At 35.2% G+C, this 19,019-nt stretch overlaps 1 protein-coding gene across 1 annotated transcript in view; it reads left to right on the forward strand.

Annotated features, from left to right (window-relative positions):
- Window positions 1–18,661, forward strand: part of LOC139119835 (catenin alpha-2-like) — a 48,344-nt gene extending 29,683 nt beyond the window's left edge. Inside the window, exons 17-19 of the mRNA XM_070683752.1 lie at window positions 1,907–2,147; window positions 2,581–2,712; window positions 16,310–18,661. Coding sequence (XP_070539853.1) covers window positions 1,907–2,147; window positions 2,581–2,712; window positions 16,310–16,471 — 535 coding nt within the window. The 3' untranslated portion in view covers window positions 16,472–18,661. The remainder of the gene's footprint in view (window positions 1–1,906; window positions 2,148–2,580; window positions 2,713–16,309) is intronic.
- The last annotated feature ends 358 nt before the right edge of the window (window positions 18,662–19,019 follow it).

The following is a 19,019-nucleotide window of genomic DNA, read 5'->3' on the forward strand; positions in this document are numbered from 1 at the left end:
TCAGTGTCATGTTAATTAATTTGTAATTGCATATGTACTGAACTTTTCTAATTAAAATGATACATGTATGTCCACAAATACTGCATCAAATATGATGAAACTTGGTACAGATGTTGATCTCATAGTGTTGGAAATATAATTCAATGACACTTAGCAGTATCATTCAAATTAATTGTTAATTTGCATTTTAATGATGAATTTTTTGGGGGGGTGAATGTCCAGAAGCACTGCATCAAACTTTATGAAATATGGTACCGGTGATAATCTGTCAGTGTTATGATAGGATGCAAAACTGTTTGGCAACATTCTGTTGATTTACTAATTGATCCATTTAATGACCTATTGTAATAGACGATGTTCCGCTGATTGCGAGATCTCGTGAGACAATAATACATGCTCGTAGAAACAGGATTCCAGCTTAGTAATATGTCAAACTTTGTATGGAACTAGAAAAAGTGCAGAAACTGAGCAAAGATTGCAACTTCATATATTTTATGCAGTGTTTAACGTAATTAGCGACTTGTCCTGTTTTACGCAGTTTGTCCTGTGTTGCGAGAACACGTCCACTGCGAACCACAAATTCTCGCGATATCTCGGAATGTCTCGCGCGGTTCGGAACATGGTCTATTGGGATGGCTGCCTAAAGTAGTTTTTTTTTTCACCACCATGGAACTCATTCTCAACCGTTAAGCCCTACTCTATTGCAGTATTTTTAATCACAGACCTAATTATTGAAGAGGACTCTATCCTCTCCGAGGACTTGTAATTAAAGTACCCATGAACAAGTGGTGACTGTAAAATTACCGTACCTCGTCCGAGTATAAGCCCCTGCTCGTGTATAAGCCCCCCTACTGATTTCAGAGCATTTTGGAAAATGCATTGCATCCGTGTATAAGCCCCTACCCTAGTGTAACTCAAATACAGAAAGGGTAGGAGAGTAATTTGGTCATTTAACTTGGTAAAATTACTTTTAGATAATAAAGAAACTATTAAAAGATGTTAAAACAATGGGAAACTGGAGTTCCCTTGACAGCATCGTAAGGAAAATGACACGTTTTCCCAGTGCTAGCTTGATTCTTTGACCCTGCTCACCCCCATAGCCTAAATAGAATAGTCTCACTCACGTCCGCCATTGTTTATTTTCATTCACGGCCACGATGTTTTCATGCTCGAAACATGTAGTTTCTTTTGTTTGAAGCAATTATCCTTTCATTTGTGAAGACTTTTCCTGGTGACTATTACAATTTCACTGCTATGTTGTTGTTTTCACAAGATTTAGACAGTTTGATACTGGAATATTGAGTTGCCTTTCCCATGGATGTAAAAATAGATGCCTTTCCGTAGGCAATGCATGCCTGTTCACATTACTGTTGATCAGCAGCATAAGTGAAGTCTTTGTTTCAAGTTTGGCGGTTTTTTTCGACGCTGAAATTTCACCAAATGTCACTCTGTATTCAGAGATTGTACAATTAATTTCTTTAGATGTGTAAGTCGATTTTGAAAGCAATAGAAAGATCGAGTGGTGTTGAAAAAAAATCGTGCATAAAATTAGCATAAATTAAGTGTCCATGGCAGATGACATGGGGTTGCTCGAGTATAAGCCCCTCCCCTAGTTTTACCGCCGTTTAGTGTTGCCAAACCCGGGGCTTATACTCGGACGAGTACGGTAACGATGACTTGTCTTTCATCATTTTTGTGTATGAGTTAATGATTGTACTGGCATGATCCTGTAATGACTTCAAGATCAGTTGAATTGCAAAGATGTAAAGTGTAACACTTTATTTTGATACAAGGTCTCAGCAGTGTTCACTTGCGTATGAATGTCATGAAGTGATATACATCATCTGGCAAGTTGCAAATTTTCAAAGATTGTTGATCTCACAGTGTTTACAATCTACTGTTACAGTGGACGAGGTCCTCTAAAAACCAGCATGGATGTCATCAATGCTGCCAAAAAGATAGCAGAAGCTGGCTCAAAGCTTGACAAATTGTCCAGACAAGTTGCTGACCAGTGCCCTGACTCTTCATCTAAGGACGATTTAATTGCATATCTACAGCGAATTGCACTTTACAGTCATCAGTTGAATATATGCAGTAAAGTTAAAGCCGATGTGCAGAGTGTTAGTGGAGACTTGGTAGTGTCAGGGGTGAGTTGACTTATATTAGCCCTCATTTTGCCAGACCTGTCACCTTTCTATCTACCAAGATAGCAAAAAGCCAAACATAGCCAAAATCTATCATCTACTCGGCATGATATACCGTATCACAGTAGGTTTAGTCAGAAAAATTCCTGTTTACTGTGTCTTTGTTTTCAGTGGCCTTAAAATTTTCAAATCTTTATGAAAATTGAACATACAAAACAGGTTATCAAGAGCAATTACAATATTAAGGTAACTGAACACAAAGAGATACATTAAAACGTTTTCCTTTATTTTGATACCCAATGTAAATGTTTCTGATTTCAGTTCTTTTTAGAAAAATACACAAGATTTTGTTCCTTGTCCATAGACTCATAGGTGTAATTAGTACACTTTCATTGTATATCCGAATGACTGTATTATATGACCATTATTTTTACAGTTGGATAGTGCAACATCTTTGATTCAAGCAGCCAAGAACTTGATGGCAGCCGTAGTTTTGACAGTCAAAGCATCCTATGTAGCGTCCACAAAATACACAAGACTCAACAAAGGAGGTTCCTTTGCTGTTAATGTAAGTACACAATGCAGAGAAATTTATGAGTTTAACACTATTTCTGTATCCCTTTGTAGCATAGAGTTATTCTGTGCACTCCTTTGCACCTCTTCCATTGGGTTTTTTTACCTTCTGTCTTACAAGGTCCAAGACAGCGCACTTTTGCAGTATCTATACATCATAATCAGCTGTCTTTGTATAACATGCTGTTTATGATTTAAGAGGAAAATAAAAGATTCTAGACTTTTGCTACTGAGAGGCACTGCTTTTTACCCTCAATCTGACCAAAAGTGAGTGCTATCTCTTCTTCACTCATCAAATTTGAAGTGTAAATTGCAAAGATATTTTTGTTGATGATCATTCTTATTCATGTCTGACTGAGTCGGTTTTGTTCATAAACTTTTTCAGATCAATTAATCAATCAGTCTATCAATCAATCAGCAAAGTTTATGTAAACAGATGCCCAACTTACCAACTGTCTTCCTTAAGGTGGTTGGAAAGGCTAGACCGTCAGTTATAAATTTCAACAAAACTATTAAAATAGAAAAGTAGTCAACATTCTTGTGGAATAAAAAAAACTAGACATTTGGGCACAAAGGCATTGCAGAGTTATAGCCTGTTAAAACTTCTGAAAAACTGACCAAATAAGAAGAAGTTGGGGAGTCCTTAGTGTATTAACTATGGTAGAGGTCCCCTAGCTTTTAATAAAATGTTTGAAAAGGGAAAGTCATTATTTGCTGTTTTTCAGGAAAGTTTCACAAGGCGGTGCTGGCATTCAGAGTGAGTGACTGCTATTGTAAATGCATTTTTAGATTCTTTGAGTGTCAAAGAGGTGTCAAAAGTGAGATTAACCAAAAAAAACTGCTCTATGACTTCAAAAGAGGGGTGCAAATATGGCTTGTTTTCAACATTTTTGACAGAATAACAGTTTTCCTACATAATTGTATACCAATTTAATCCAACTTTGAAATGAGATATGGACATGGAATTTTTACAGCCTATTAACAAGGTTACAGATAAGATTTGTACGGCACAATTTTCCTGTATTTGAAGAACTTTTTGAAAAATCACATTTTGAAATTTGAAAGAATTTTTAATAATTTTTTGATATATAAACCCATGTAAAATCATAAAAACAAATTTTATTTACAAATGCTGCCGTACAAATCTTACAATAAATAGTGTCAACATATTTATAACTAATTTGGTAATATTAATACTATCCAATTATTATTAAATTCAAATATGTAAAAAAAATATGAAAAATTAAATTTTAATATTTACTGGTGTCATATTTCAAAATCATGGCTGCAAATATACAATTTTTATATTCTTTGGAGAAAATATTAACTAAGGGAGTTATCCTGAAAATTTGAACTAAATATCTTGATTTAACACTTGAAACTTGACATTAATCTGAGAAAAGAATTGGTGCAAAAATAGCCTTTCCACCCACCTTACTGCTCTTGTATTGAATTATGTTAAGTCTGTACCCTCCATCAATGTAATGAATCTCCATAAATGTAACGAAAATCAACCATAAATGTAATAAAAACACCAACCATAATTGTAGTAAGTGGCAACCATAAATGCAAGAAATAAAACACCAATAAATATAATACTTATCAAACATAAATGTAATAAATCTCTATTGTCATCACCATTAAAGAATTAGCCCTCAAATGTAGTATGGTAAAAGTGTCACAGACACTACACATTCAGGAATATGTGTGTGAAACAAACTATTGTTTATTATAACCAGTAAACCTGTAAAAATAGTAAAATTATGACAAGAATTGATTACAAACAAATCAAAAACATATTATTAAGGAAGTTTGACATAAAGAATATTTGTAGTACTGGTATTTTTCAATAACCAGAAAATTTTATCAGAAATACAACACTGAATGCGAAAATTCTTGAGATAACTGGTATGTAGACAATGATAACTGGTATGTAGAAAATGCTAAACAATACAAAACTGTCCTATTAATACTATAAAGTGAACAATAAATGATTTACTGAACATTTGGTTTCTAACATATTATTGTGATCTGTATTTCAGTAGCGTCACGGACACTACACATTTGAATACTTAAAGGGGCAACTTCTTTATCAGTTTTAACAGACAATATTAAACACAAATTCTCTATATCAGAAGTCTAATTAAAGTCATGAAGAGTATAATATAATACTCTCTTGCCACTCATAGTGATATTTGTAGGTGACTGGAGTATTTTAAGTATTTGGTCAGCATCTATTGTGTATAAGGGGGAAAGAGGTTGCACATCTGACTATTTATGGTGGTACTGCAGTAGTGTGGGCTCCATTATGGATCTTTGTCAATAGTGATGTATATAAGGGGAGGATTTATGTCCCGTAATGTTATTTTTCTGTTTTATCCCCTTGTTTGCATTATAAGGTTGTATTATTTGTGTTTGATAAAATTTCAGTCATTGTTTGTTTAGGGATAGCTATGGCGAGACATAGTTGGATTTAGCATGTGGTGTCTTTTGAATGCTGTGATCCTGAAATCGATGTTTCAAAACCCAAGTGTGTGGTTTCTCCTCAGTCGCAAAGTCCTGTCTTTCCTAAGTTGTTGTGTCAGATATTTTGATTTTTATATGCTTGTTTTGTTGTCATTTTCATGTGTTATTGGCTTCAAAAGATAAAGCCAATATTTTCATATTTATATCTTGTGTTGAGATTTTTTTTGTTTTTGACAAGTGTGTCTTTTATGTTTTTGTTTCTTTTGTAGGCTGTTATTTGGGGTTCAGGAAAAGGGTCTTTTAATGTTTTTCGTCCTTTTCAAGTTCCTCAATATTTTGCAAGACTTTCTTTCAAGTCTTTTGTTTTAATGTATGGCCTATATGTTGTTGTGAAGATTAGATTATTTGTTGTTTCCTTCTTTATTTTTCTTGTACTTTTTGTTGAGTTCAATTCCTGTGTTTAATTTCTGTTGTAATTCTAGTTATTTATTTTTCCGTGTATTCTCCAGGGGTTTCGTTAAAAGCCGGCCACCGGCCATATTGCCGGCTGTAAGGCGATCACGGCCGCTTGTAATTACCTGAAAATCATGTAAATGTTGTGCCGCTTACAGGAATGAATAGCTGGTAACGAATACAGCATATCGGCAAAAGTTTACAATGATCTGTATCCCCGATGCTGAATTACTTGTTTTCAACGCTTTTGCAGGGTTTTCAGTGAAAATTTTGTGTTCGTTGGTTTGCATTTGTGTATCGTGCGATACTGTACAGCACTGAACCCGTCTGTACAACGTACACAGGGTGGTTGGAGGTTAGGGGTCATTGAGCGTGTGCAGTAACGCAACATAATGTCGGCCATACGTGGTTGAAGTCACTCAGTTTCGGTCGAAATGGAAACAGATAGATGGGTTGGTTGAATAAGAAGGGTAAAATTGATGGCAATGTCTCAGATCATATTGATACTTATGCGGCGTTTTATGAATGTGTCTCGGGAAAGGTTTCTTTGAATGCATCAGCAATCGCCCACAGCTATCCGTGGCCGCGGATTGTATTAAACAATGGCTTGCTTGTCAATGTAGTCAACGTTCGCGTTCGTTCTTGGATTTTAATGACTGGGAGCCAAACGTTTGACTTGCTTCAACTCTGTGGGCATATAAATATCAAAACAGAATAAATTGAAGGTGTAAACTTTAGCAGACTGTGACGTTTAGTGGTAGGCTGTAGCCACGGTCCGGAGAGACCGTGCTGTTGCACAGTCGCCTGTGGTTTCATACACGGCAATGCAGGAATTTCACTGCCATATCCAAACATCCTCATGCTTTGACGTTGGTACGGCTTGGCCGCCTGTAATTTTCATTTGGCCCCCTGTTTCAAAACTTAGCGAAACCCCTGATTCTCTGTAAATTAATTTGCTTGTAAAGAAATCAACTATCTCCTTGAAATCGTTTGGGTCATTGCATGTACAGAAGTATCTGAGAATTTCACCTTCAATTTAATAGTCCTTTAAAATTTGATTTAGGTAACATGATTCTCTGTCCAGGTATTGGAATGTTCCGATTAGTCTTGTGTGGGTTTTAATATTCAAAATATTTTCTTGGTTGAGCCATGGGCCCTTCAAAATTTTGACGTTGACAAATGTTATTTTTTTCTAGTGATTTCTTAACTGTAAATTTAAATGTTAGGTCCATTTTGTTTATTCTATGGCTGAACTCTGCCAGTTGGTTTTGTGTTCCGGTAAAAATTATGAAAATGTCATTTCTGAATCTTTTCCAAAAGTGAATCACATTTTGGTCTTCAGAGATGATTTCCATTTCCAGTTTATGAAATGCAATCATGGCAATCTCCAGCAATGCATTTCAGCCCATTAAACAGCCACATATTGGCGGTAGAATTCATTGTTGAATAGCCCAAAGACTTAAAAAAAAGTCTTGCAAAATACTGGTAGGAACTTCAAAAGGACGAAACATTAAAAATCCTTTTCCCAAACCACTTAATAACAACCCACAAAAAGAAACAAGAACATAAAAGACACATTTGTCAAAACAAAGTTCTCAAAAAGAGACAAAACGTTAACAATAATCTCAACACAAGATAAAAAATATAGAAATATTGATGTCATTATTTGAAGCCAATAACACGTGAAAACATTAACATCAACAACTATAACTAAAACAACAAAATATCTGACACAACAACTTAGGAAAGACAGAACTTTGCGACTGAGGAGAAACCACACACTTACGTTTCGAAAAAGATTTCAGGATCACAGCATTTAATAGACGCCATATGATAGAGATAGATCCGACTATGTCTCACCGAGGCTTTCCCTTAACAAACAACACACGATTGAAATTTCATCAAACACTAATACTACAGCCTTATAATGCAAACAAAGGGTTAAAACAGAAAAATAATTTGAAGGGACATAAACCCTCCCCTTATATACATCACTGTTGACAGAGATCTGTACTGGAGCCAACACTACTGCAGCATCATCATAAATAGTCAGATTTGCAACCACTTTCCCCCTTATATAATTCAAAAACACATTTTCTTTTGTTAGCTCACGTGTGTAAACACGTGGGCTATTGTCATAGCGATGTCTGTCTGTCTGTCCGTGTGTGTGTGTGTGTGTGTGTGTCTGTCTGTCTGTCTGTCTGTCTGTCTGTCTGTCTGTCTGTTTACACGATAACTCAAAAACACCTGAACGGATTCAAGTCAGATTTCGTAGACAGGTACCATATGCTACTTGCAAGAACTGATTAGATTTTGGTTAGTGTGGCTTGCATATTAATGAAGTTATGCAATATCGTTTTTTTCCGTACAATCGTTTCCCTATGGAGACGGTAATGACAGTGTAGACATATATCAAGAAATACTGCACAAAATTTCATGAAACTTTTCACAGATGACAATCTCAGAACATTATGATGATACTGTGAGTGTCATGTCAATTATCTTCTCATTTGCATATTTAATGAACTTTTGTTATTAATGAGATAACTCTGAAATTCCTGCACCAAACTTGATGATACTTGCAACAAATATTGATCAGATATATATCTAATTATACTTAGAAGCATTGGGCAGTGTCAAGTTAATAACTAGCTCATTTGCATATTTTATGAAGTTTTGTAATTAGTCATATAACTCCGATATAACTTCACCAAATGTGATGAAATCTGCTCCAGATACTGATTGGACTGATATCTAACTGTAGCGTAAAGCTTTTAGAAGTGTGAAATTAATTAAGGGTTCATTTGCATATTTAATGAACTTTGTAATTAGGTATATAACTCTGAAATTACAGCACAAAATTTTGTGAAACGTGCTACAGATATTGATTTGATAAATATTTAATTGTACTATGAATCATTGAACAGTGTCAAGTTAACAAATAGGTCATTTGCATATTTTATGAAGTTTTGTAATTAGTGATATAACTCCAAAATAACTGCACCAAATGTGATGAAATCTGCTGCAGATACTGATCCGACAGATATCTAATAGTGGTTTAGAGCATTTAGTTGAGTGAAGTTAATTAAGGGTTCATTTGCATATTTAATGAACTTTGTAATTAGTGATATTACTCTGAAATTACGGCACGGAATTTTGTGAAACGTGCTACAGATATTGATGTGATAAATATCTAATTGTGCTATGAATCATTGAACAGTGTCAAGTTAATTTAGGGTTTATTTGCATATTTAATGAACTTTGTAATTAGTGACATTACTCTAAAATTACAGCATTGAATTTAATAAAACGTGCTACAAATGTTGATCTGATGGATATCTAATTGTCCCATGAAGCATTGAGCAGTGTCAAGTTAATTAGCAGCTCATTTGCATATTAAATAAAGTTTTATAGTTAGTGATTAAACTCTGAGAGTACTGTGCAAAGTTGAAAAAAATCTGCTACATATAGTGATAACATATATCTTATTGTTCTGTGAAGCGTACTACTATTAATGAACCTGTTGTAAAACACGTGAGCATATTCAGTTCATATCTGGTTTTTAAAAGGATTTATTATGGTCTATGAAGTTTACTTCAGATGTCAGGTGAATTTAATGTAAATGCAGTAAAAACTGGTTAACCACTTGTTAGCTGTAGTGTCCATGACATGAAGCCAGTTGCAAATGGAAAGTGGTTTAATCAGTGTTATGCCTTAATTTCACTATAAAACCAGTGTTCTCCCCAGGATCAAGCAAAAGCGTAGCGGCTAATTTGCATAATCATTTGCATATCATTTATTTATATTTGCATATGGATATAAGCTTGCACAAGCACCCAGGCATTCATGTACACTCACAACAAAATGCAATGGTAACACACAAGTATGCAATTTGAACATCATGGAAACTCTTTATTACACTTAAATAAATCATCACACTGCACAGTATAGTACAATTGCAATTAAAATAAAAGATTCAAACAGTAACAGCAAGTTCAGATTGAAAGCAAAAATGGTTCGTCTGGTTGGAGTTTCATTAATACATATATTGCTAATAAAATTGTCAAAAATTGCCAACAAGAGGAAAATTCATAAGTTTAAGCTTTACACAATTAAAATGTAATTGAGTTTTATATAATTTTTGAACGACAAACACCGCGAATAATGTTTCATCACGGGGATCAATTTCAACAAGCGCTAGCGTGTGAACTAAAGGATGGCGGGAATATTTCAAAGCGTAGCGGGAGAATCAAAGCGTAGCGGGGAGAGCGAAAGCGTAGCGGGACCGCTACGCTAAAATGGCCTGGGGAGACACTGAATAACATTTCTATCTTAAATTTATATTGGGAAATAACTGATAACACTATTTTTGCTTCTTTTTTTTAACCCCTATACCGTTATTTCATAGGACAGTTTTTTAACATTACAATCGTAAAAGGTAGAAAAAACATCTTTCACTGGTTTAATATACTTCATTTGATGTCTTACTCAAAAACTAAATTACTCTCTTATAAAAATGTAACTTCAGCTGGTAAACAATAGAATTACCAGCTTAAATCACTGTAACAAGTAATGTATGGATTTGGTGCACGGACACTACGGCTGTCACGGACACTACATTTGGCCCCTTTTTGATATACTGAAACAATACAAGTGGTAAATGGATTATATTTTTATAACACATAAGGAGGCAAACAGGGCCACTTTGGTTAATGACATCAGATCTCTAGTATCTGAATATGGCTGAAAGTTATGAGGGTGTCACGGACACTACAAAATTTTGGAACAAAAAATGTGGGCAACTTTCATGATTTGTCATTCGTAATCAATACATTGACCCTATCGACATTTAGTACCAACTAAACATAGTTGGTCTTCCTATCAAATAGATGTTTTAGGAAACATTCTAGGGTAATGTTTTCCAAGTGATAATAGAAACATAAATTAAAGCGTAACGACACACCCTTTTCACTTGTTATAACGCCATTTCCATTCAAATCCATATATTCATTCAGAGAAATAACTTGCAAAAGAAAGAAGAAATGCTATTTAATGCTTTAAATATACTGAACAATTGAAAAATTAATTGAACAATTTCAAAAAGTAAGTTAAAAATGTGCTTTTTTAGATGAAACGCCGTAACGCTCATTTTGACCCATTTTTAGGGTATTTTTTTACTACACAGCTCAAAATCATCGAAAAAACAATTTTTTTGATGCGGCCTTTTAGGTTCTACTGGCTGTTTCATTTTGAGAACAATGTTTCATTAAATTTTGCACAATATTTTTAGTACTTTGTGCCCTGTGGGCACAAGGTACTAATGTGATGGCGCGGCCCAATATGGCCAACATAGTGGGCCGTATGCTGTGGACGCAGGTATCTCAGAAACGCTTCAGTAACTTTTTCTGAAATTTGGTCTGGTGGTCACTTGGGCATGTATCTCAAACGGTCTTTTTTCTTTTTTTGATTGAATCATTTTAAAGTCACTTTTTTAGCTTTTTTCTGAAAACCACTATTTTCACTTTTTCCTCAAAACCACTGATTTGATTATTGTGATGTTTGGCATGGGTGTTCGTATAGTTGAAATACCGTCAGAAATGTTCAAGATTTGGTGATACATGCCTCACATTATTTTTAAACAATATTTTTATCCATTTTATTTTATATTTACTTGATTTTGCCTCACTTTCGCTAAAGCTACCGTCTGCGCATGCGCACAACTGTAGGACAAAATCTGAGTTGAAGAATCGAAACGGACGCCATCTTGTTTCTCGGTATGGGCACATTTTTGGTAAAGTTGACAGTGATGCACTTTTGCAGCTGTCGTGTATTTTTTGGTACGAAAGGCGCCTTTGATCGACTGAAGAATGATGGCCTCCGTAGGCGATAAACACCGGTACTGGCAGGCATATCAGTTCTACTGAGGAAGTAATCCACTGGCCCGTATAGGTCAGGGGCTCACTTAGGGGAGAACCACTTGATTTCTGGGGGGGTATAGAGGATTTCGAGGAAAAAAAATTGTCACCAGGTGAAATAAAAGAAAAAATTAAGCCTGTAATGGCTTGAGAAAAAAATATTCTCATAACAGACAGAAATAAAAAAGGAATTGTCACAATGCTGTTGAAATGAGCAAAATTTTGGAAACTTCATTCTCATGTATTCTTTGCTGGCATGCTGCCAAAGGCACGCAAATGTTTTACCACAAGTAATTCTTATGTGTTTTCTTCCAGCACTTATGATATAAGCATTCACTACTTTACACCTCGGTGCACTCGATGTTTTTCTTCCTTTTCTGACCCAAGAAATCATGTTTCAGGATTTCTGTTGCAATATCTCAATGGTATAGGCAATATCTAGATGGGACTATTTGACTTCTGTAAATCGTGAAAATTTAAAACACAAGATAGGAGTCAATAAACTAGTGTTAAAACCAATACATTATTCTCTCAATATAAATATGTTTATGTTAGAAAGATACAAGTTGACAATGAAAATTGAGGAACAACAAATATAATGAAATACAATGTGTGAGCCTTGTTTCTCTGACCACAAAAGATAACATCTCCCCTGAGAACATAAAAGGAATTGACTGTTTTAAAGAAAAGCAGGTATAGTACTGATCACAGTTGATTTGCTAAAAAAGTGTTCTATAATTTAAAGTTGTATATATAATAGACTTTCCATTTTGTTTGTCATTTGTTGGAATGTAAAATGAATAAATAAAAACATCCTGTGATATGTGAAACACTGGCTTAAATTTGAAAAATTGCACTGCTACTCCATTTGAAAAAAAAAATTGATGCAGGTCTGACTGTAGAAATCAAAAAATGCTGTCTCTCTAACAAAAAAAAAGTTCCCATACCCACTTCCTGCATACCCCCCCCCGAAATCAAATGGGTCTCCCCTTAATATGCGCATGCGCACATAACAAGTTAGCGTTGTTTTTCGAGGACTTTGAAAAAAAACCCGAGGCCTTCATGTTTCTCGGTCAGTTGCGAATTTTGACGTTTTAAAGGTTTTAGCGTATATTTGATTGCTGTCATGTATTTTTTGGCACGAAACGCTCCTTCGATAGACTGAAGAATGATGGCCTCCGAGGCTCCGTACTCGGTACTCCCCAGTACCGGCGAATCCATTGCTTTTAATAGCGAGGCAACCCGACCGGCGGCCCGTACTAATAGCTGGGTGAGAGCGAGGGAATGCTCTGTCCTTCTACCTCCGGCCTCCATGTCATAACAAACTGGCGTCTTTTTATGTTAACGTACTGTCCTTTCGACACAGCGATTCCTTTTAGTTTTCTGTTGCTTATTTTGGGTAATTTCGACAGTTGTGCATTGATTTTGACATCATTTTTGACTTCGATCGCTAAAGTGTGTGCTTTTAAAGTTTTATGTTGACCGATTTACTAAGGAAGTACGCGCACTCACTTCAGAATCACGGCATAATCCGACATGGTAATTTGGCATGATCATCAGATCATACATGATCCGAGATTGCACTTTAGCAAGGTCACGATAACTAATGTTGTTTGTTTCACTGTCGTTTAATACCTATATTTCCACTAAAAGACCATTAGAATTTCCTCCTGGCTACTTTGAAATCGTGCACTGGCATGCATGTAGTTGTCAACATCACTATGCTTGTTTGTGGCGAACAAAAACCCATCGGCAATCGCCACGATCTCAAAAGCGTGGCGACAGCTGATTTCGTCGAAATTGATAAAACGAAGCAGTCCAAATATATGCTAAAGACAAAATAAAAAACTCTTTATTTAAAGCGCTTACTTGAAATTGTAAAGGAAGACAAAATATTACAATTACATTCTCGCGATCTCCATGAACTGGCCTTCCGATCACGCTGATACTGAGATCATGGAGGTAGTGCTGAGATAGACAACCATAGCCAAAAGCAGCAAAACTCAGCGACAATTCTGAGCTTTATTGACACAATATTTCATATCGCAGTATCAATCAAACTGATTACAAAATCCCTGGATCAGCGATATTTTAGTGAAATTTCCACATTAATCATAACTTGTGAAAAGTAAACGTGAAACAAAGACGTCGTGTATGCTGTCGATCGACAGCATTGTTGAACCATAAAACCAGCTGGCATGGCATGTGCATTGACTGCACATGATAAAAGCAAGTCGACATTGCAATATCAAACGGTCTACATCTTGTGAAAACAACGACGTAGCAGTGAAAGTTGTAATAGTCATCGGTAAAAACTCTTCACTGATGAACTGATAATAGCGTCAAACAAATGAAATTGCATATTAGAGAAGGAAAACCAACGTCTCATCGTGGCCTTGAGTGAGAATAAACAATGGCGGATGTGCGGAGTGGGACTATTCTATTTAGGTAACGGGGGTACGGAGGGACACAGATTCATGAAGGTACTGGCAAAACGTGCCATTTTCCTAGCGATGCTGTCGCGGGAACTTCAATGTCCCATTGTTGTAACACCTTTTCAATAGTTTTTCTGATCGGAAAAGTAATTTTATTAACTGTAATGATCTATTATACGCTCATCACCTTTCTGTATCGGGGTTTAACCAGGGTAAGAGCACATAAAGTAAAGTGAAGTAAGCCTTTATTGAAATCCTATCCCCATTGGGGATCTTGATCATAAAGTGCAATACAGGTTTTGCAAAATCAACAACAAAAGAGTATATATAGATGAGGATGTAACATGTTTTACTCTTTTCATTTTTATTTTGGTCTGAGTTCAAACAATTTTCCCAAATCACATAATGATGATTTGTCTGTTCTTGAAAAATGTTTATAAGGTCTTGTGTGTCTCTGAATGTGTTTTTACAAATGTTTTAATTAGTTTACTTAAAACATCATGTCTACTGTGTGGCTAATGAAAGTTGCCTGTGGCTAATAAAATTAGGACCAAATTAGCCACACTGAGTAAGTGTGGCTACTAACTAATTGAAAATCCTACCGCTAACCCTGATTGTTGTCCTTTCCTGCACTACATAATTCAAAATTAAATATTGTTTTTGGCCTATACATACTTGAGGGTAAGCTTATTTAGTCTCATACATTAAAGATGCACTGTTGACCTACAGAGTCCAAACTTTTTATCATTGTATTGTAGATAGGTGTACACTCCAAAACTAAGTACAAGTGTGGTGAGTGTAACAAGCAAATGTTTTTTAGTCAATGGTTCATATCAAGGTTGTTGATACTTACAATCCACACTTGAACTTATGCTGGAGCGGTAACCAACCAGTTCAAATAACTTTCATTTATGTCAAAACAATTTGACATTTTGCCAAATTTCACATTTATGGCAATTAATAAACGTAAGGAGTACAAAGGACGTCGGTGCCCCCGGGCCCCATGTTTATATTAGAGTGTAACAAGTCAAAATCTGTCTAGAGCACCCTGATTGTGACTGACCCGTGCGGTGTACTGGTACACTTAATCAGTTTTCAATGACATCGAAGCTTTTATTTTCTTGCTAAATAAATCTCCATGTTACCATAGGAACTTTCTAAGTTACTAGTATTAGAGAGGTGATTCTCCAACTATTTTTATTAAAGGGACAAAGTCTGCCATTGTTCATGAATTTTGTTTGATGCAAAAATATATTGTTTGACATGTTGAAAGATACTGAAGGAGTGGGTGACCATGCATATATTCAACCCTGGTTTTGGACAAATTAAATGAAACCTTGGCGAAAATGAATTAATGTTCGCGATGGTTTCATGTATCGTGTCTAAAACTGGTGTCGAATATATGCATGGTCACCCATTCATTTAGTATCTTTCAACATGACGAACAAAATAAGTAGTATCTCGTATCAAACAAAATTCATGAAAAATGGCCGACTTTGTCCCTTTAATGTCTTGTTGTGTCCAAACTTTTCAGAGCAAACAAGCAGTGATTTCTGGTCATGACCTTGCCACTCTGTCAAGTTGGATTGGTTGAAGCTTTTCATTGAAGCTTTGTTTCTATTGTCAAAATATTCACTGGCCTGCACATCTGACCTCCCTATCATCTGTGTACTCCAGGATTTTCTCCATATTATCCATGTACTCTGTGATTTTCATACAAACACAAGACTATGCAAACCAGAGCTATTGATTCCTCATTCAAATTGAGCATAAAAAATTCGTCATGATTACTGAAGGAGCCAGTTGGACAAGCTCAGCAGTTGCATAGGCATACTGGTACAGCCAATCATAATGCAAACCAGAGGCCTGTCTCTGAGTTCTGTGCTAGGTTATTTAATTTCATTAAAGGTATACAGTCACCTGTAATCTAAATATGCCCATATATGGTCAAAGGGGCGTTCCTTGGTATTCAAAATGTCCCTTTGAGGGCGCTGTTTTAAAAAGCGGCCACCCGCTTAAAATCTGTGATTGGTTAGATTTTCTCTTTCCATGGTAACTGTGGCAAAATTGGAACAGGTGACAGTATACATTTAATGTTTAACAATTAAAGTCAAGAGGGCACTAAAATTGTCACAAACACCCACCTTTACTAGTCCTGTTCAGAGTAACTATCATCATGTTAGCAGATCAGCGTCTTTGTTGAACACTGTTACAGAGGTGATATCAGTCAACAGATACAAATGTTTAGCTATGTTTTACAAGTGATAAAAAGCAAGTAAATTACTTCAGCTAATTGTTTATTGCCTTCTCATTCTCTCTTAAGTCTCCTGTGGTCATGTGGAAGATGAAGGCTCCAGAAAAGAAACCCTTGGTGAAACGTGAAAACTTAGAAGAAATGCAAGCGCCAGTTCGCAAAAGTGCTAAACAAAAGAACATCAACCCTATTGCTGAACTCAGTGAATTCAAAGGCAGAGATGTATTTTAAATAAGAAGAAAAAGAAGACATACAAAGAGCCACAAGTCTTTTGAACTATGAATATGAACGTTATATATTTTTCACAATGTGCCTGCAAAGTTATATTCTTCAATAATCAAAATGGCCAAATTGCAATGGTGCTTTATACAACAAATTGTGCCCTAAAATTAGGGTGAATTTTAAGCGACATTAAGAATAATTTTTCTATGTTTAAGTAAAAAGTACAGATAAAAGTGACAGAATGTGACAACCTGCCAACTATAAGCAGTGAAATTTATTATATTCTTAACTAGTTCTGTTTTAGGTTTAGGTACATTTAGCAGGAGAACAATGTTGGCAGAAAGTCCAAGCTTGTCAGAGGGACGATCAAAAAAATACTGTAACTTGCTGTGTGCCTTTCAGGAATAGATATTCTGTGTGAAGTAGCGTCTGTTTCAGTGAATGTCAACCAACTAGCTCTCAGACCACCTTTTCATCAAAACGCTTTGCTACACTTTGCTATTATTACATGGATGTCCTCTTTGCATATTGCTGTAACCCATCAGACAAAACATTATGAATCGTATTTGTCATATTTGTTTTGTAATTCTATTCAAAGTTTTCAATGTCGGTAGCAACTTTTTGTAAACTGTCACTGATATTACAACTTAGATGTCGTATGACATACTTTGACTTACTACAGGTTCATACCAATTAACTTAGGGTAATACCGATATGCCAATATATATGCCAATATAGCTGCTTTTCAACTGTTTTATTCAGTTTTGTGCATGCTATTATCAATATAAATATATACCTTGATTGCTTGGTTTCATGTCAAGATGAGGGACTGGATACATGCATGTCTATTTTCCCTCGTCTGTTTAAGGTAGTATGCACCTCGAAAGTGAAAGACTTAAACTTTTGCTCAAACTTTCCTCAAGGAATCTTTCAATCATTTTCTTTCAAAATCAAGAATAAAAATAGGGGGTCACCGTGCAAATTTTGGTACTAGAGAAACAAATTACCCAAGATTTACCGATATTAGAAATTCAAAATGGCCGCCATCCCTATGTTAACTCTATGGAGAAAAATAAAAATTTTGGAATGTCGAAAAACTAAGCGGGTGAAAAGTTTTCTTTTACCAAGAGCTTTAAAATGAACCCCCACATGTGGTATATCAGAAGAGAATTGTAAAAGTTTGAGAGTCCGAATGTCTGTCCTCGAGGTGCGTTCTACCTTAATACATGCTCTGACATTTGAGGTAGAATATGCCTCAAAATTGAAAGACTTAAACTTTTGCTTGAAATTTCCTCAAGGAATTTTTCGATCATTCTCTGTCAAAATCACAAATAAAAATCGGGGGTCACTGTGCATATTTTGGTACTAGAGAAACAAATTACCCAAGATTTACTGATATTTGAATTCAAAATGGCTGCCATCCCTGTGTTAATTCTGTGAAGAAAAACAAGTTTTGTTTTTTTAAAAGCTAAGACGGTGAAAAGTTTCTTTACACCAAGGGCTTTAAAGTGAAACCCCACAAGTAGTAGATCAGAAAATAATTGTAAAAGTTTGAGAGTCAAGACTCTGTCCCCGGGGTGCAGTTTATGTTCATTTACACCTGTCAGAAAAAGCCCATGGAATCCAGAATTATATGCCATTACATCAGACTAAGCATTAATCCTAGAATTTGTCCATTCATAGCCTTTACAAAAACCATGCCATTATTGATTTTGGTAACTTTGCATAGATCGACATCTATCACATCAATTGTTACCGGTATTTTTGACTCCTACACAGCTGTTATAATAAAGCTTAACAATTTTTTCCAAAACTGGTACTTTTGAGCTTGTAATTTGGTATTGTTTGTCGACAATAAAATTTTGTAGATATTAATGTGATGGGTTTAAACTATGTAAATGGGTTCAATAAATGCAGAAATGGTCAAAATTTTCAAACATTAAAGTTAGTGAACCAGAAACTTTGAAAGTTTTACAAAAATAGTCCTATAATATTGCAGATCGAAGTTTGTGTTATTCAAGTCGAATGAATTACAATAATGAAAATGTACTTGTTAGAAATAGTAAAAACTGTTAAATTCCGAAACTTGCTGTTGGACTTTGTAGGAACTTTCCTATTTTAGTGCAGATTTACATTTATTCAAATGAAGCCAATATGATTAATAAAGAAAATAAAAATGAGCATAATTAATTTGTAAAAGTACAGACTTAAACATTTGCTTAGTTTTCCTTAGAGCATTATGATACGATTTTGTTCAAATCTTAGTTGGCAGAATGACTGATATGCAAATGAGCAAAATAAACTTAAATTAGCAAATATTACAACCTCATAAAAAAGTGGCAGTAGGAATTTGAAATTTTTGTAAAAATGTTCCTGTTTTGGAGCAAATTGAAGATTCTGCATATGAAATTATTAAAATGAATGATATGCAAGTGAAACAAGTAATTAAAAAAACTTTTGAAGAGAGTATCAGTTCTAAACTCCGTGCACACACTGAATTCAGTATTTGCCAATGATTTCCATAATGGACAAGTGTATTTGAACTTAGTTTATTGCA

This window comes from Ptychodera flava, chromosome 20 (genome assembly GCF_041260155.1).
Source record: "Ptychodera flava strain L36383 chromosome 20, AS_Pfla_20210202, whole genome shotgun sequence".
Classification (NCBI taxonomy): Eukaryota; Metazoa; Hemichordata; class Enteropneusta; family Ptychoderidae; genus Ptychodera; species Ptychodera flava.